This window comes from Chelonia mydas, chromosome 7 (genome assembly GCF_015237465.2).
Source record: "Chelonia mydas isolate rCheMyd1 chromosome 7, rCheMyd1.pri.v2, whole genome shotgun sequence".
Taxonomy (NCBI): Eukaryota; Metazoa; Chordata; order Testudines; family Cheloniidae; genus Chelonia; species Chelonia mydas.
This window is the reverse complement of record NC_057853.1, coordinates 111,472,729-111,489,400: the sequence shown is the minus strand read 5'-3', so window position 1 is coordinate 111,489,400 and position 16,672 is coordinate 111,472,729. Positions and strand designations below refer to the sequence as shown.

At 41.8% G+C, this 16,672-nt stretch overlaps 1 protein-coding gene across 9 annotated transcripts in view; it reads left to right on the top strand.

Moving 5' to 3' along the window:
- The window catches only part of TDRD1 (tudor domain containing 1), a 61,688-nt gene extending 48,835 nt beyond the window's left edge, over window positions 1-12,853 (top strand). For 7 of the 9 annotated variants that reach the window (XM_043550943.1, XM_043550940.1, XM_043550939.1 and 4 more), the window contains 4 exons: window positions 5,487-5,654; window positions 6,072-6,287; window positions 6,464-6,513; window positions 8,046-12,853. In XM_043550943.1, the coding sequence (XP_043406878.1) occupies window positions 5,487-5,654; window positions 6,072-6,287; window positions 6,464-6,513; window positions 8,046-8,138 (527 nt within the window). In that variant the 3' untranslated portion in view covers window positions 8,139-12,853. The remainder of the gene's footprint in view (window positions 1-5,486; window positions 5,655-6,071; window positions 6,288-6,463; window positions 6,514-8,045) is intronic. The other 2 variants (XM_043550947.1, XM_043550942.1) reach the window with 1 other exon arrangement.
- Window positions 12,854-16,672: the final 3,819 nt, after the last annotated feature.

The following is a 16,672-nucleotide window of genomic DNA, read 5'->3' as shown; positions in this document are numbered from 1 at the left end:
GGACAGAAATACTACAAAACATAGTGTTAAATATAGGCACTGAAGTCAAGTACTAGATGAAAAGATGGCCAACAGAGTTGAAGTTCTGATTTACTTTACTATTTGAATGAGTTGGGGGATTAAAAGAGATGTTGAGGAATTTGTGTCCTTTAGTAGTAAATAGAAGCTAGCACTCGTGGTAGGTCAAAGGAGTAGGTAATTAATACATAGCATTTGTATAAACATCCAGAAAACACCACTAATGTTACAGCAGAGATACTATAGTTAAGACTGAGACAGCAATTAATAAAATTTAATTGCTGCTTTAAGTGGTGCAATTGATGCTTCATTAAATTGTGTGAAGATCCCCCTTTCCCCTCCTTTTGTGCTGGGATGGGAAGAACTCTCCTTGTCAAGGCCAGGTCATGGGCAGTCAGACTTTAGTAGTTGCAGCCAGAGTCCGCAGTCATGTGACAGGAGTTAGGAGTCAGCTGAGTCAGGACACCAGGAGTTCAGAAGCAGAAGACAAGAAACTGGAACCAGAGTTAAGCCAGATCAGGAGGTCAGAGCCAGGAAACAAACTGGAGGGCCAGAACCACAAGTCAGATGCCAGGTAAGCCAAGCCGGGTAAGGATGCCAGGAAATAAAGAAGCATAAGGCGCACAGTCCAGAACAGGATGGAGCCCAGTTGTTTGGATACTTTTCTGTGCTTGCTGCTGGCTTAAGTAGGGCCAGTGGGTCAATCAGCTGCCCAGGGGCTTGGCCAGTTGGACCTCAGGGCGGAACCTGGTCTTGGGGTTGGGCTTCATGAGTCCTAGATAAACCATTGTGAGCGGGCTGCCATGTAGAGGATTGGAGTACGGTTGCTCCCATGGACCCTGTGGACTGGGTTCGAGACATGTGGGTGATGACATCACCCCTTCCCCTAGGGGCACCCTCTGGGCAACACGGGTCCAAGTTTCTCTGTATGGCTCCTATGGAAGGCCTGAACCAGGGTGAGAGCATGAATGTTTCAGCTGGCTCCCAAGTGTGTTCCTCCAGGCTGTAACCTTCCCAGTTAATCAGTACCATAATTTGCCCAGCTTAATCTTAAAGTTGAGGACTTCATGCACCTAAATTTCCTCTAAGATGCGTAGCCATTGAGGGCTGAATGTGCAGGCAGGCAGTGGGGAGAGGCAGCTCTCCCCCGGCCCCGCTGGAGCTGCCGTGGTCAGGGAGAGGCACCTCGCCTCCTGCCCCCAGGCTGCTGTGGGGAGTTTCTTTCTTTCTTTCCTTCTTTCCTTCTTTCCTTCTTTCCTTCTTTCCTTCTTTCCTTCTTTCCTTCTTTCTTTCCTTCCTTCCTTCCTTCCTTCCTTCCTTCTTTCTTTCTTTCATCTTTCTTTCCTTCTTTCTTTCCTTCCTTCCTCTCCCCCCCCCCCCCCCCCCCCCCCCCGCCACAGCCCCAGGGCAGCCTGCACCCAAACCCTTCATCCCGAGCCCCACCCCAGAGCCCGCATCCAAGTACTGTCACCACTCTTTGAAGGCAGTCTTAATTGCCAAGAGCTTTTTGTCCAAGATCTCATAGTTTCATTTAGCAAGGGTAAGCTTCCTTCAGTAGTAGGCAGTGAGGTGCAGTATTTGCTTGGTTCCATGCCTCTGAGAGAGGATTGCCCCAGTCACTGTGCTAGACATTTCAACTTCCACAATAAAACTTGCCTTCACCATTGCTCCTGTATCAGCCCTCCCAGACATGATGCAAGCTTTAGCTGCTCAAATGCATGCTGGGCCTTGGGCGACCTGTGGAACGGAGCATTTTTCCAGAGTAGGGCAGTGAGAGCCATGGCTTTTTTGTTGTTGTAAAATTCAAAATGAACCTCTGCTAAAAGTTTGCGAAGCTTAAAAATAGCTTCAGTCACGCATGTTGCAGGGGGCTGCCCAGTTGCGGGAAGACTACACCTTGTGTGGATCCCTCTTGATTCCTTCTGGGGACAGGATGAAACCCAGGAATTTGGTTGAGGTCTGATCAAACGTGCACTTCTCAAATTGAGTATAGAGACCATGTTTTCATAATCTGTGCAGGGTTGTACGGATGTGAGTGGTATGTTGGTCCATATCATCTGAGAAGATCAATATATGATCTAAGTATACCACCATGAACTGGTTCAGTAGGTCTCATAGCATATTGTTAATGAAGGATTGGAATGTTACTGGGGCATGAGTCAGTCCGAATGGCATAACTGAATATTCAAAGTGCCTTTCAGACCTGTTATGTCCAATCTTTCATTCATCCCACTCTCGGATGCGGACAAGTTGTAAGCTCCTTGGAGATCCAATTTAGTGAATATGTGAGTGGCCCCTATGCTTTCCAACAATTCAGGGATAAGTGGTAGTGGGTAACGGTTCCAGATTATCTGATTTGGGTCTTGGTGATCGACACAGAAGCAGAGGCTGCAACCCTTTGTTTTTATAGAGGGACACTGGCTGGTGAAGTCAGCTTACGAGCGAACCCCGGGTCCAGGTTATCTTGGAGATATTCTCCCAGTGCAGCCAGTTCAGGCTCTGACACGGTGTATATCTGCCCAAACAGAATCTTCACCCCAGCTGGAGTTTTGTGGGGCAATCGTAGTCCTGATGTGGGAGGAGACTTTCTGCATTCTTTTTCTCAGGGACATCAGTATAGTCACAGTATCTGGTGAGATGTTCCTTAGTTCCCCTAGTAGGTGTTTCAATGCGGGTGACTTCACCTACTTGAACCTCTTGGGTCTTGGTGCAGCACTTCCTGGTCTCCGGCTGTGCTGTCAGCAGAATTATGATGGGAAAGTGACCTTCTGTTCTCACCAGTGAATGAAAGGATCATGAATGGTTAACCAGGAGATGCCAAGGATCAGGGGAAAATGTGGGGAATGGATCACACTTTAATCTGGTGCTTTTCCATTTTGAAGGAGGGGTGGGAACCCAAAGAGAGACAAAGGATTCCCGCCTTGTGCCAAAGCTATTAAAGGGGGTAGAACAGAATAAAGGGGGCTGTCAGTCATGAGAAATCCCCTAGTTACCACCTGAGCTGGAACTAACAATGATAGTACCCAGACTAGGAAGAAGTCCAGTCTGTGAAAGAAGCTTATTGGAACATCTCTGAGGGTGAGATTTTATCTGTAATTGGTTTCGTAATGTATTAGGCTTAGACTGGCTTGTTTTGTTTTATTTTGCTTGGTAACTTACTTTGTTCTGTCTGTTCTTACTTGAAGCCATTTAAATCCTACTTTTTGTACTTAATATGATCACTTCTGTTTGTTAATTAACCCAGCATAAATGATTAATACCTGGGGGAGCAAACAGCTGTGCATATCTCTCTATCCGTGTTATAGAGGGCGGACGATTTGAGTTTACCAGGTAAAAGCTTTATACAGAGTAAAATGGATTTATTTGGGGGTTTGAATCCCATTGGGGTCTGGGTGCTGGAGACAAGAGTACTTATTGAGCTGTTTTCAGTTAAGTCTGCAGCTTTGGGGAGCATGGTTCAGACCCTGGGTCTGTGTTGGAGGAGACTGGCGTGTCTGGCTCAATAAGGCAGGATTCTGGAGGCTCAAACTGGCAGAGAAAACGAGCTCAGAGGTAGTTTTAGCACATCAGGTGACAGTCCCAAGGGGGTCTCTGTGACCGAACCCATCACAATAGGCACCTGCAAATGGGAAGCCCCAGGATGGGGCTGAGGGTGTGTTTCAGTAAGGAATAGAGTATGGGTCCGTTTTCCCCCCATTATGCCTGGGCTGGCTTCTTTTCCCCAACCTCCTCTGCTCTCATACTGGGCAGCCCAAAATGGCATGGCCAGATTTGCAGGCCAGTTTCTTTGATTTCTTCCTGCAAGCACCTTGGAACTGGTACTGCTGCTCTGCTTCATTCCACTCTGTATCTGCTGTGAGGCAGCGGAAATGTGCTGTGTAGGAGGCCTCTGTGCCTTGCCTCTGCCAGAGTCTCCTCGGGGCAGCCCCTTGGCCATTTGAACTTGGTGTGGGTCATCAAAGATGGCCGATATCGACTGGAGAAAGGCATCCCAGTTAGACAGCACTGGGCTATGGCCTTCCAGTGCCACGGGGGTGGGAGGGTTAGTCTAATAAATCTCCTGTCAGCAGGCTGATTACCAAGGATTGGTCAGAGGCATAGATTTTGGTACACATCAGAAACAAGATGGCATTGGTTCTTGAAGGCCGCAAACTGCTGGCAGTTCCCGTTGAATTGTTCAGGCAAGGGTATTGCAGGCCTCTGGTTGGGGCAAGGAGCTGCAAGTTGTGTTCACAGCACAGTATTCTCAGCGCTGAGCTGCCTCACTTGCTCCTGCAGCTGCTGGTTGTCCCAAGCCAACTGTGTTACTTGAGCCTGCCGTGCTTGATTTTCTGCCTGGAGGCAGGGGGCCCATTTGGGCAAGTCAGTACACCTGGTGGCTGTAGTGATGCAGTTGGGTCCAACCTTCTTGCACCAGGCTTAGTCCTATAGGGTTATTGTGGTCCAAACAAGTAGTAGTCAGAGCCAGAGTTCACGGTCACAGGACAGGAGTTAGCTCGAGTAGGATACTGGGAGATCAGAAGCAAAAGACAAACTGAATATCAGAACCACAAGTCAGGTGCCAGGAGTTAAGCTGGGTCAGGATGGCAGGAAATCAAGGAGCAGGAAGCACAAGGCACACAGTCCAGAGCAGGGTGAGCACAGTAGTTTGGCACACTGGCCCTACTTAAGCCAGCAGCAGGAAAGGGAAGCTGTCCAATCAGCTGCTCTGGGGCTCTGCCAGATGGCTCTCAGAGGTGGGGCCTCATCCTGAGGCTGGGCTTCATTGGTTCCAAGTAAGCCATTGCAAGCAGGCTGCCACGTGAAGAGTTGGAATGTGGTTGCCCCCATGGATCCTGTGAAACTGGGTTCGAGACCCATGGGTCATGACTCTCCTTCATTTCTTGTGCCAGATTTTCCTAGTATCACAGAGCTGTGCAGCCAAGGAGCTAGAACAGGAGCCAGTTGAGTTAGTGTATGTTCACGTGGCCTTACCTGGGTGACTTTGATCTTTTGAGATCTGCCAAGAGATAAGGTGGGGAGGAACTTTCCCTCTCCCTACTTCAGGGTGACTGAACTAGCAAACTCAAATCTCAGATGGAACGATTTGGAGGAAACTCGGTCTCTCTCTCCTATCCCATGCCCTCACCAGGACGTTTATAGATTTTCCTATCAAAAGGCATGTGATCTAATTTTGAACACCAACTGTATTTCTTAACTAAGAAAAGTTGAGGTTTTGGAGGGTTTGAAACATCTGTAACGTAGCTTAGTTCTTTTCTGATGTTGATTTTCTTTTTTAAAAAAAATTAGTACTTCTAAATGGCCGTGTTTCGTTTTCTGTTTTTTGTTTTTACAGTATCCATGTACTCTGAATAATTTCCTTTAAATTCTGGAAAGCTATATAGATTAGATGGATTATTATGTAACTCTGGATCCTAGTCTTAAAGTGAAGAACTTCAAATGTTTTGTTCAAAATTTTTTTTTTCCAGGGGATGGCCATTGGTACAGAGCTATCGTTCTGGGAGTTTCTCAGTCTGAGGTGAAGGTAGCATATGCAGACTATGGAAACACCGAAACTCTACCATTCTCTAGAGTGCTGCCGATCACTGCACATTACTTGAAGCTCCCTTTTCAGATAATTAAGTGTTCGCTTGCAGGTAGAAACATAACCAACCATGTTGGCTATTTAGCAGTGTGACTATTTGGTCAAAAAAAAAATTATGTTGTTACCATTAACCCCTGTGTTATATTGTCCATCTAGATGAGGACTCAAAAAAACAGTATACAGATTAGCATTGTAAAGTCTATTTTCAAACCCAGAAAGACTAATTTGAAAATTTTCTGAAATAGTTTAGGTACTGCAGAAAAAAAAAACTATAGACAACTAGAAAACTGGGCTGCTCCTAATTTAATGATAAAGCTAAACTTTGGTATTGATTTTTTTTTAAAGTTTTGTAACATTTTCTAGGTTTTACTGGCATTTTATAATTTAAGATTTTAATGATGTTGTAGCGGAAGTAGCTTAACTATTTACAATCTAAACTAGAACTCAGTTGTCTCTTTATTTTTTCCAGGAATCATGGAATGGTCTCCATTAATAATAGATTTGCTAAAAACATTAATATTGAATAAGTGTGTCATGATCACAGTAAAAGGGATCAATGAGAATATTCATGCGGTATCTGTGGAGAAGTGTTTTGAAAACAGCAGTCTAAGTATAGCCGACAAATTAGTAATGGAAGGTTTAGCCAAATATAGCAACTCTGGAAATCAAAGTATTCTACACCAAGGTAACTGTTTTTCACTTAAAATAGTCTCATTCTTAAATTTATTCTAGTGTTCAAAAATGAGATGTGTGTATCCATAACTAATGTCCTTTGTCCTTCTAAAATCTCATTGTATTCAGCCAGTTAATGAGGCAATAATAATACTTTACTGATCAGATTCCTGTTCATTTTTTCTCTAGTAGCCCATGCAAATGAGGCTAGTTGCTGTTGCACAGAATTAAAAAAGCAAGTAAGTAATATTCAGCCTAAACTTACATTTTCTCTTCCAGATACTGATGTGTTTTTAAAAAAAAGCATGGAAAAGGTTTGGGGTTTTTGATTTGTGGCTGGCTATACAATTGAAAAAAGAAGTGTTCTAAAAATGTGAACTTTCCTATTTTATTTTTTACATAGTCAAATAATTCAGAATGTCATGCAACATGGAAAATATAGGTTGGCTGTATAGTCTTGGTCAATTCCTCGTTTATCACAGATGCATGTAAAAAATGAATGTTCAGAGTATATATGAATGCTACGAGAAGTTACTGTGAATATTCTTCAGTGTGTTCTACACCATAAATATTTGAAGTAGCAAGCCAGAATTTGCTGCTGATATTAAGACATTGGAGTTGGACTTATTTTTATCTTTTTAAAAGAAAACCACAAAGTATTTACCCCGAGCACTGAAATTGCTTACTATGTATCTGTAAGAAAAAGTATAGTACCATTACTAGTTTTATAGAACTGACTTGCTGACATGAAAACAATATTCAATTATGTCTGTTTGTAGGATTATTAAAATGTATTTAATTAAAATTCTAGGGACTGTTGCATAGGAATTAAGGCTCTGTAAAGCGGGCGAAACCTGCAACCTTTAAAGAAAAGATCATTTATTAGAATATTATAACAGCACCATTATATGGTCAAGGGACTACCAGCCTTTTCATATAACCAAGGGTTAATGTGCCTGTGAAAAAATTAACTGTGGGTGCAACTTGGCATCATAATGCCTCCATGCTTGTATTTTTTTACAAGAATCTTAAGAAGTCTGTTGCAGGTAATAAGCAAACTTAGATTTTGTTTTGTTTTTATAAAAACAAGTGAAATCAGCGTTAAAAATCTGAACTTTGGAGTCTCAAAGGCCCATTTTCATTTTTAAGGAGAAGCCCTACATTTAGTGAGAGTTACTATCTTTGAGCAGGAGGTAGAATCCAGCCAAATTTCTGCATCCAGCCCTGTGAATGACTCCTCTGCTTGTTTTGTTGGGGGTGGAGGGGAGAGTGGGGGACAAGACATGGAAGGGGTCTGGCTCTGAATCCCCTGAGACAGGTGGAGGAAAGACAGACTTAATACACTACAAAGGGCTTCCAGGAAGTAACTCTAAGGTAGGTAGCACACCAGTGAATGGGAGCAAGGAGAGAACTTGGTGACAGGGCTAGGTTAACTTCCTGTTGGCTTGGGCCATTGATCTGCTGACATCATCATCTCTAGCACCTCATCAGAGCTCTCCTTAGGGGTGTCTTTAAAAAAAAAAAAATTGAGGGTCAGCCAAAATCATTTAATGCACCATGCTGGTTTTTTTTGTTTTTTTTTCACAAAATAGGGAAAGGTAATTGTACATTCACTAAACCAGAATGGGAACCCAGGTTCATTTGTAGTTCCTAAAACTACTTTTTAAAAGTGGCTTTCAAGTTGATTTTATTTAATTTTAAAAACAAACATTTACATAATACTTTATATGGCAACATGCCGGCTAATATTCTCTCTGTCCTTCCCCCACAGATTGAAAAACATGAACAGATCCTCCTCTTTCTTTTAAATAAACATGAGGCTCAAGATAAGTGTAGTGAAATGAAAAAATTATTACAACACTAAATCTTTTAGGCATGATGTGTGTGTTATACGCTTAGTTAGACCTGTAACACTGTGTTGCCAATGTTAATGCAATTGCTGCTGCTCACTGCTCTTATTCCTAGAATAGTGGTGTGTTCAGGAGCAAAAAAAAAGCTTGATTTCTTTTGTAGAAATTGTTTTGCTGTTAAATGCTGTCTGAATGTATCTGTATATATGTGAAATAAGAAATTGTACATTTACACTATCTGGATCAGAGCAAAGCTAGATGGAGCCAAGTTAAGACGTGAAGCCTCTGGCTGTTAGTGCAGTTGTTTTGAACGAAGGCCATACTTTTTCTTAAGCAACTGTTTTTGTAAGAAAACTCTTCACTTGCCAACCAAAAGTATGGTAGGAGAACTTAGTGAAAACTATTCAGTTTTCATTTACAAGAGGGAAAAATTGGATTTTTGTCTTAGAAAACTCAGCTTCATTTTTACATTTAATGTATAGCAAACATAAAATTTAAGTTTGAAATAAAAATTCATGTGAAATTTTAGGTAAATGATCTGTCACGAAGAATTACAGTACAGATACTACTTTTTTCATTAGGTCTACTTCATGTTCTATGTGTAATTTACGGTTAGATTTGTTTAAAATGGTATTTTCAACCTTTTATTTTTCCTTACTGTTTCCTCTTGCTGCGTGAGGTAATATGAACAACCAAACTTGATTTTTAATTGGCATGTAAGTTATCTCTCTTACCTGCAAAATCGTCCCTTTTCTTCAGATTGTTATTCAGCAGTTCGGTTAGGCATTGTTTAGTGGTTAGAGCAAGGAATGGGCTCTCAGAACTCTTGGGTTCCCCATCAGCCTTTGCCACTAAATTTAGAAAAGTCACTTAACCTCTCCCGCTGTTTATGCAACTTTATTTTATTAATGGATAAAGTTCCTGTATATGCTCAGATGCTGTATCAGTGCACATTTACCCCCTTCATTTGAAAGCATATATCACATTCACAATTTGGCACCTTTATTGACAGTCTCAGCAGATAAACCAAGAGGTCCATAGCCATGGAGATTGAATTGCTCTCAACTTTAGAGTTAGTTTCCATGTTTGGTTAGAAACATGGAAATGTGTATTTCCATTGGTCATGAGCATCTGTTTTGTAGAGACATAAGGACTTCAGTTTAGAGTGCTGCCAATCTGATACCTTTCAGGAGCACTGCAGTTAACGTGAAGGAGTTGGAATTTTTAAACTGTTACTTTGCTTGTGCCACCAGACTTAATTCTCATTCCTCTTGATAAAATTTGAGAAAAGTTTTGATTGCCTTAAAATAGGGGATTTTTTAAGATCACTTTGTGTATGGCAGTAAACTATTGCTTACTTTTGTAAATTCAGGATGTCTATGAAAAGAGTCAGTGTAGTCCCAGTCCACCAGGTCTATTAGAAACCTGTTCCTTTCACACACCTCGATGATGTAAAAACTCTTGGTGAATGGTGAATCGGCAATGTTCATAAGTTTGTGTTTTTCCCTATGCACAGGGTGACTCTTTCACTCAGAAATAAATTCCATTTGAACAGCTATCATATCCAGTCAGACAATTGGCTTTTATTTGAAACTGCTTTATAGCATTCTCCTTTGCTGGGTGAAAGATACGGAAAACATACCCTAGGTTTTCCCCCTCTGTAGTTTTGTGTGTGTGTGTGTGTGACATACTTATATGGACCAGCTGACAGAACTAGATCCTATTTTAATGACATTAACTTGAGCATTATTAAGGAATAAGTGCATTTTTGCATTGTTAATGTTATCACTTACAGCTCCCCTCTCTTCCTCTAAAAACATTTGGCTTCTGGTTATGAGACTCTGATGAGTATGATATGACCTGCAAAATCCAAAATGTGGCCAAGAAAATAACACGCTATTAATGTTCAGATGAGTAAGAAGATAGTACAATATAGCCTCACAAAAAAATGCTTTGGAAGCCAAGGTTAGTATGTAGCACTTGTATAGCTTTTATGTTTTCAAAGCACTTAAACATTCAGAGCCAGATGTGTTACAATTGACTATTAATTGTCAATAAAAAGTTCAGCTTTGGAGAAGTTCAACATAAGTGTTTGGAGATTACCTAAAAGGCTTTTTTACAGCCAAGACACAAGTTTGCTTCCTATATTTTTTGCTGCAACAGCTACTGACCTCACCAATAACAAAAACAGAGGGGAGCAACAGTTCCTGTATGGCATTAAGGACAAATTCTGTGTCTGTACGTGGTTCCCATTTATGTCAATAGGAAGTGGTGTATGCATGTGTGAGCTGAAGTTGTTTTTAGCTCTTGGTGGATAAGTAAAGAAGGAAACCATTTTCTTAATTTTCTTTAGTTTTAACATCATCTCAGAAGCATGACCATATTCCTAACTAACCTCAGTGTCCTGAGGCACCTGAGATAGCCCATAGACAGGGACCCTATCCCATGAATTAACATTCCCTGTCTCCCCATCCCCCTGTGTTAATGACTCCCACTTCAATGAGGGGCTTCTGTACCATCTGGGTATCTCTGGTATCCCAAACCTGTGCCTATGTCGGGTTACTGGGATCACCTTTGCTAGACTTCCCTCTGAGGTAAGCCCCCAACCTATTACACAGTTGTAAGTTAGCCTGTAATAGATGTGAAAAGCTGTTGATCTCTGAGGCAGCTGAGCTAACCGAGCAACTCTGGACGCTCTCCCAATACCCTGGGTCCCCAGGTGTCCCCCCCACCACCCTCCCAAGCTCTGTGGCTAAATCCGTTGCACCACAAGTTTCAGTAGCTAAAGTCCTGGGGAGCTGCAGAAAGTGGCCACTCCCCAGCATCTTGTTTTTAGCCGCAGTAGGCCATATCCACGTGCCGTGCCTCTCTCCCCTCTAAGATCCCCAAATGCAGCACTGTAGGAGAAGTGGTTAAAATTACCATTCCCATATCCACTATCCTGGACGTCCTGTCCCATCCCCCTCTCCCCCCCCGTCCTCCCCCCCACTGGAAGGCCCAACCCCTGAGTGCGGCACCCTGCTGTCCCCAGCCATGCCTGTTGAGCTTCTCTCCCTTGAATTCTCCTACCCTTCAGTCACGCCTTGGTGTCAGTCCAACTCACCAATAGTGACTCTGTTTCTTGCAGTTGTAATGCTCTGGTTCTTGGGTCCTAGAGGTTGTTCATACCCCTGGTCTGGTTCTACTTGTCCTGTAAGCACCCTGTAACCTTAGAATTGCTACAGAAAGAACTTCTGCTGCAACAGTGTGCCTAGCTTCAATTAATTCTTGGCCTGCTTCCCCAGTCTTCAATGCTTGTTCCCTGCACCAGCAGTGTTTTTCCCCCGCCCCCGGCTACTCATGGGACAAAAGGATCCCCAGAGGATTCCTCCTGTCCATGCTGCCCACAGGAGCACAGATGGGAGCCCCACTTTTTCCCCCTCTTGATTGGGCCCAACATGCAGGGAAAGAGGGAAACCTCCCCCCCTCGCCCCCCCGCCACTTCCTGATCTCACCCTTCTATTATGCAGAGCCAGCTGGTTGCAAATGAAGACGTTGCTGATGCTGCCAGCCCAATCCTGGTAAAGAGGGGCCTCCCCATGGTTGCATGGGGTATAAATACCCCACGAAACCTCACTTTTCCAGTCAGCAGAAAGAGTGAGCATTAACCTTGACCTAACCTAGCTCCAATGGCTTCCTGCCCTTCTGATCTATCCCTGTACACTTCCCCTTCTCCTTATCTGCTGCAATGGAGAGCTTACGTTGGCAGTGCCCTTTTTCACAAACTAGCTGGACGAAGACCCACTTGCATAAAGATTGCAGTGGACACATGAGTTCTAACATCTTCTCAGAAGTGAACAAAACTTGAGCGAACTTCAGAAAATACTTTGCACTTATGTAGCACTTTTCATCCAATGATATTAAACGACTTCACAAAGATGGTGGATAGGCATTATTTCCATTTTATAGATGGGAAACTGATGTACAGAGAGGTTGTAACTTGCCCAAAATCACACAGCCAATCTGTGGCAAAATTAGGGCTAGAACCCAAGTCTCCTGACTCATGGTTGTGTTCTAACCACTACTTCCCTCCTACTACAGATAAGACATGCTAGACCATTCTGTTCAGATTTACAGTGCCCATTTTCTCTTCAACCTTTTTGTTCATTTAACAATCCGAACATCTGTTAGTTCATATTTTCTCACGCAGGTTACAGGCTCTCCAGTACCGTGAGGTCCCTCTAGCACTGTAGTTTTTTTTTCTATTTCTCTTTTGTATAGTACAAAGATAACGGCAAGTTAATTTTGAAATGTATGGGATTGTATACAGAGAGACTGTACAATTAATACGGAATATATGAGTTTTGAATTACAATCTTTCCTCGTAAATGGTTCTGTTCCAGTGCTTTTTTATGTAAAATCCCACTTGCTGAAGCATCATAGTTTTATCCATGAAGGCTTTTCAAAGTTTGGAAACGGTCTTTTTCCCCCTTTCATAATTGTGTGGCACCAATGTGAACTTAAGCTTGTTCCTCACATGATTTTGTATTTATTGAGCTGCCGGATGCAGGTAATATGTAAGCATGGTGTGAACAAATTGTACGTTTCAAGCCATTGTCGCCTTATTTAAACTTTGCTCGGCTTTAAATTTGAGGATGCTACATTTTTGTTGTATTTCAAAGACCAATCTTGAAACGCTGCACATACTCTGTATGTTACCAGGAGTAATAAAGCTATTTCATGGTCTAGATTTCTTTCCATTTGTACGGAGTTAATCTGTTGAAAATTAAGCCCTTGCCTTTTTCTCTCCAAAATTGGTGTTTACATCATTAAGGGCTAAATTTTGCCATTGAATGCAATTCTCTTTGAAGTCAATAGGAATTTATATGCACACATCCAAAGGCAGAATGTGTTTCTAAGTGTCTCTGAATTTATTTTTATTTATATTGTTACCATCAAATTTGCATATCACAAATGGGTTGTTTGGAAATTGAGACAGAATGGAGTTAACCTGAATGCCATTGTTGAGAGTATATTACAACTATCATTTTGTCTTTTAAATGCAGCCTATATCTCCTTCAAAATTTGAAACTGTCCATCTTCAATCTATAAGATTTGTATCCATCTGAATTTTACCACATCGTCTGAAGCGGAATGAAGAGGCTGTGGCTTTTATATTCTGGGTTCCATGTTGAAATGCAGAAAAGCCCCTATTTTCCCTTTCCTAGCAAAAGAGAACCCCATTAATGATTGCTAGGAATATTAATATAGAAAGGAAATCCATAGGTTTCTGTTGCAATCTCTAAAATGTCATTGATGTATAGATGTCAGGTGTTAATATAATCCCATGGTAGTGTTTCTAATGAAATCCCCAAAATTATTTGAGTTGTCAGTGTGCTCCGTACTAGACATATTATAAAGGAAGATGTTATCTCTGTCCCTAGGGGGGCTGAATTAAGCTATATAGCTAAAACACAACACACAGGCAGAGCAGTTTAAGTTCCAAAATTGGAGGCCTTTTCTAAACACAAGTTGTATATGTTTAAGCAAAATTATTTTAAGTAGTTTTAGTTACAGTTGCAAACTCCTGTGTAGACACAATCAGTTGACTTAATCTATTCCTTATTGATTAAAGCTAAATTGATCACAGGTCAGTTGTAACTCAGTTTAAATGTATCCACATAGGGGTTTGCATGAGTTTAACTAAACTGACTTTAAAAAAATATTTGTTAAACTGCTGGTGCAAGTTGGTATGTAGAAAGCGCTTGTCACAAAATAGGACCTCAGTTAATAGCAGATTGTGATACTTTCATGTTGTGATCACCCAGGCTCATCTAAGTACAGTATTGCTGATGGCGCAGCATAGAAAGACTCAGAAGGTTTAAAATAAGCTGAAATCTATTTTATGTTTTAAATTAATACCATGTGTGTTTTACAAATATGGGTGTCACGTTTTGGGGTGTGACTCAGACCAATGAGAAGTTGTTGCCACTTGTCCTGTAACCCTGAGTGCCTTAAAATCCTCTGCTGCTGTAGCTCCCAGCCTGGACACTCCCAGCCAGCATACAAGCATGCACTGAGTGTCTGTGTGTCTGTTCAGCAACTCTGAATCCAGCAGCCTGCTTACAGCACCCCTGCCACACTCTTGTCTCCACCAGCTTTGGTTACCATTAAGCAAGTGACCCCAACACACCACCTGTCCTGAATTTCCTCAAAACTGTCTGCCTGAAAACGTCCAGCCCTCTCCAGAAACATTCAGAGGATTAATAAGGGTGGTTTGTTCTAAAGAGACAAAAGCACGTTACGGCTTATTAACTTAACTGGGGTAAATTCACCCTTCTCTTCAAGCTCAGCACTGAGTTGGTTGAGTGTAAGAAATAAAACAGGTTTATTAACAAAGGACATGGTATCACTTAACCTAAGTAGAAAGAATAAAATTAAAATGGGTTACAAACCAACAAAAGTAAAAATACACTTGCTAGTGGCTAAGACTTAACAAGCTACAGCCTTGGTTCAAGGTAGATTTCTTACCAATCTTTCTCTTTACATACAAACTGACTTTCAGTCAGGACTTTCCCCTGAAGTACAAGGTGCTACTTTCCCTTGTTTTCCTAAGTGAAAGATCTTTGCATCAGCAGGTTTCTCACCCATATTCTGTTCCCAGAAACTACAACCCCATTGGCTGAAGGACCCATCTTTCTCAGCTTGCAAGAGCTCTGGCTCCTTGTGTCTGTCCCCTGATGGATGCCAAGATGGCTTCTTCTATCTCTTTATATTTCTCTAAACTCACTGCTTTGTCCCTAGACTCAGGATCATCTCATGCTGTTCTTCCCTTCCTGTGGACCCATCCTCCTGCTGATTCGTATGTAAATGGGTCTTCCATTGTTTTTGTCACACCTTGCTGAATTTTGTTGGAGACTGATAACCTCCTTCCCTCCCTCTGTCTGGGATAGTACCCGTATATCAACTACACATGACCTGCATGGTTCAAATACCTTTTATTCACAGACTTCAAAGCATAATATTAGTGAGTATTTATAATTTCTCATATAGTGTTAGTGCATACATTTCATTGTGTTAGTCTTTCATAATAGACCTTACTTGATGCACTTTTATAATACAACCAATTGTATACAATATTATTGTAGTTGAATTCCAGACCCTCGTCTTTATAGCCCAAATTTTCCTGCTGGGGTGTTGACACCATGTTGTCTTGTCCCCTGATTATTAGCTTGATACATTTCTTTGTCTAGGGTAGACTGTGACTATGTCTACACTACCGTGGTGAGTCGACCTATGCTATGCAACTCCAGCTACGTAAATAATGTAGCTGGAGTCGATGTATCTTAGATTGATTTACCGTGGGGGGTCGACAGGAGAAAGTCTCCTGTTGAATTACCTTACTCTTCTCCTCAGGGGTAGAATACAGGGGTCGACTGGAGAGAGATCTACAGTTGATTTGGCAGGTCTTTATTAGGCCTGCTAAATCGACTGTTGGTGATTTGGTCTCAGAGCATCGATCCCCGCTGTAGTGTAGTCCTTCCCTGTGGTTATGCATTGCTTGCCAAACATATTAAGAACATATCCATAATTTTGTACACACTTCATACATACATCATGCAAGAATATTAGAGACCGGTGTGGTGTTAGTTTTTCAGTGATATGCTACATGCCCCCTATTGGGTACATATCCTGACAACAGTGTGTTAGGTGCAGTGAGCATGCCAGGCCTGACGAGTTACTGACACAAAGTAATGCATCACAAATGGACCTCTGTCTCACTCTGGGTACTAATGTATTGTCCAACAATATGAAAAAACATACAAGGGTAGTTATCAAATAAAATGGGAGATCAAAGTTGAGCTGCTGTTGAATTGCAGTAGTTACAATCTAAAGTCTCATGGTGGTATTGTGTGAACTCCAGATACCAAACCATGCATGTTTCCAGAAAGTGAGTTAGAATGGGGGGTGTAGCCGGTCAGAGATTCCACGACTGGTTGGCTATCAGTAAGTAACTCATGGATGGCATTTGGTTGTTAGGCAATGTCTGCGGTAAACTGTATGCTGTGGTGTTTTTTGTAAAAGTTGTTAACATTTCCTACTGTACAGTATTTGAAAATTTTAGGCTGTCTATTGTACGTTTGTGGAAAAGGAGTGAATTGCTATCTTAATGTTGCAAGGCATAATATTGTATCCAATCAATTGTATGTTGTTATTACTATTTATGCATTTATAAGTTTCTACCCTTAATACACAGGTGAACGATACCAGACTCATTAGAAAACAAAAATAAAACCAGTTCTACTGCGGAGGGAGAAAGAGGAGAAAAAGGACGGCAATACAGTCTTAAAATGTATATTAAGCTAGCTAGCAGGGTCTCCATCTAAAATCGGAGAAGATGCCAACATTCTAAGTAACAGTTGTGGGCACCCAAGTCCCAGTCAAGTGCCTTAAACACAAGTCACGAGACCATATTTTCTGTCAACAGGCCTTCTCTTTTCTTGTCTTAAACCTTGCCTGTGCTATAACGCTTTGGGCTGTTTTAATTGGATCTTGCAACCAGACCAGT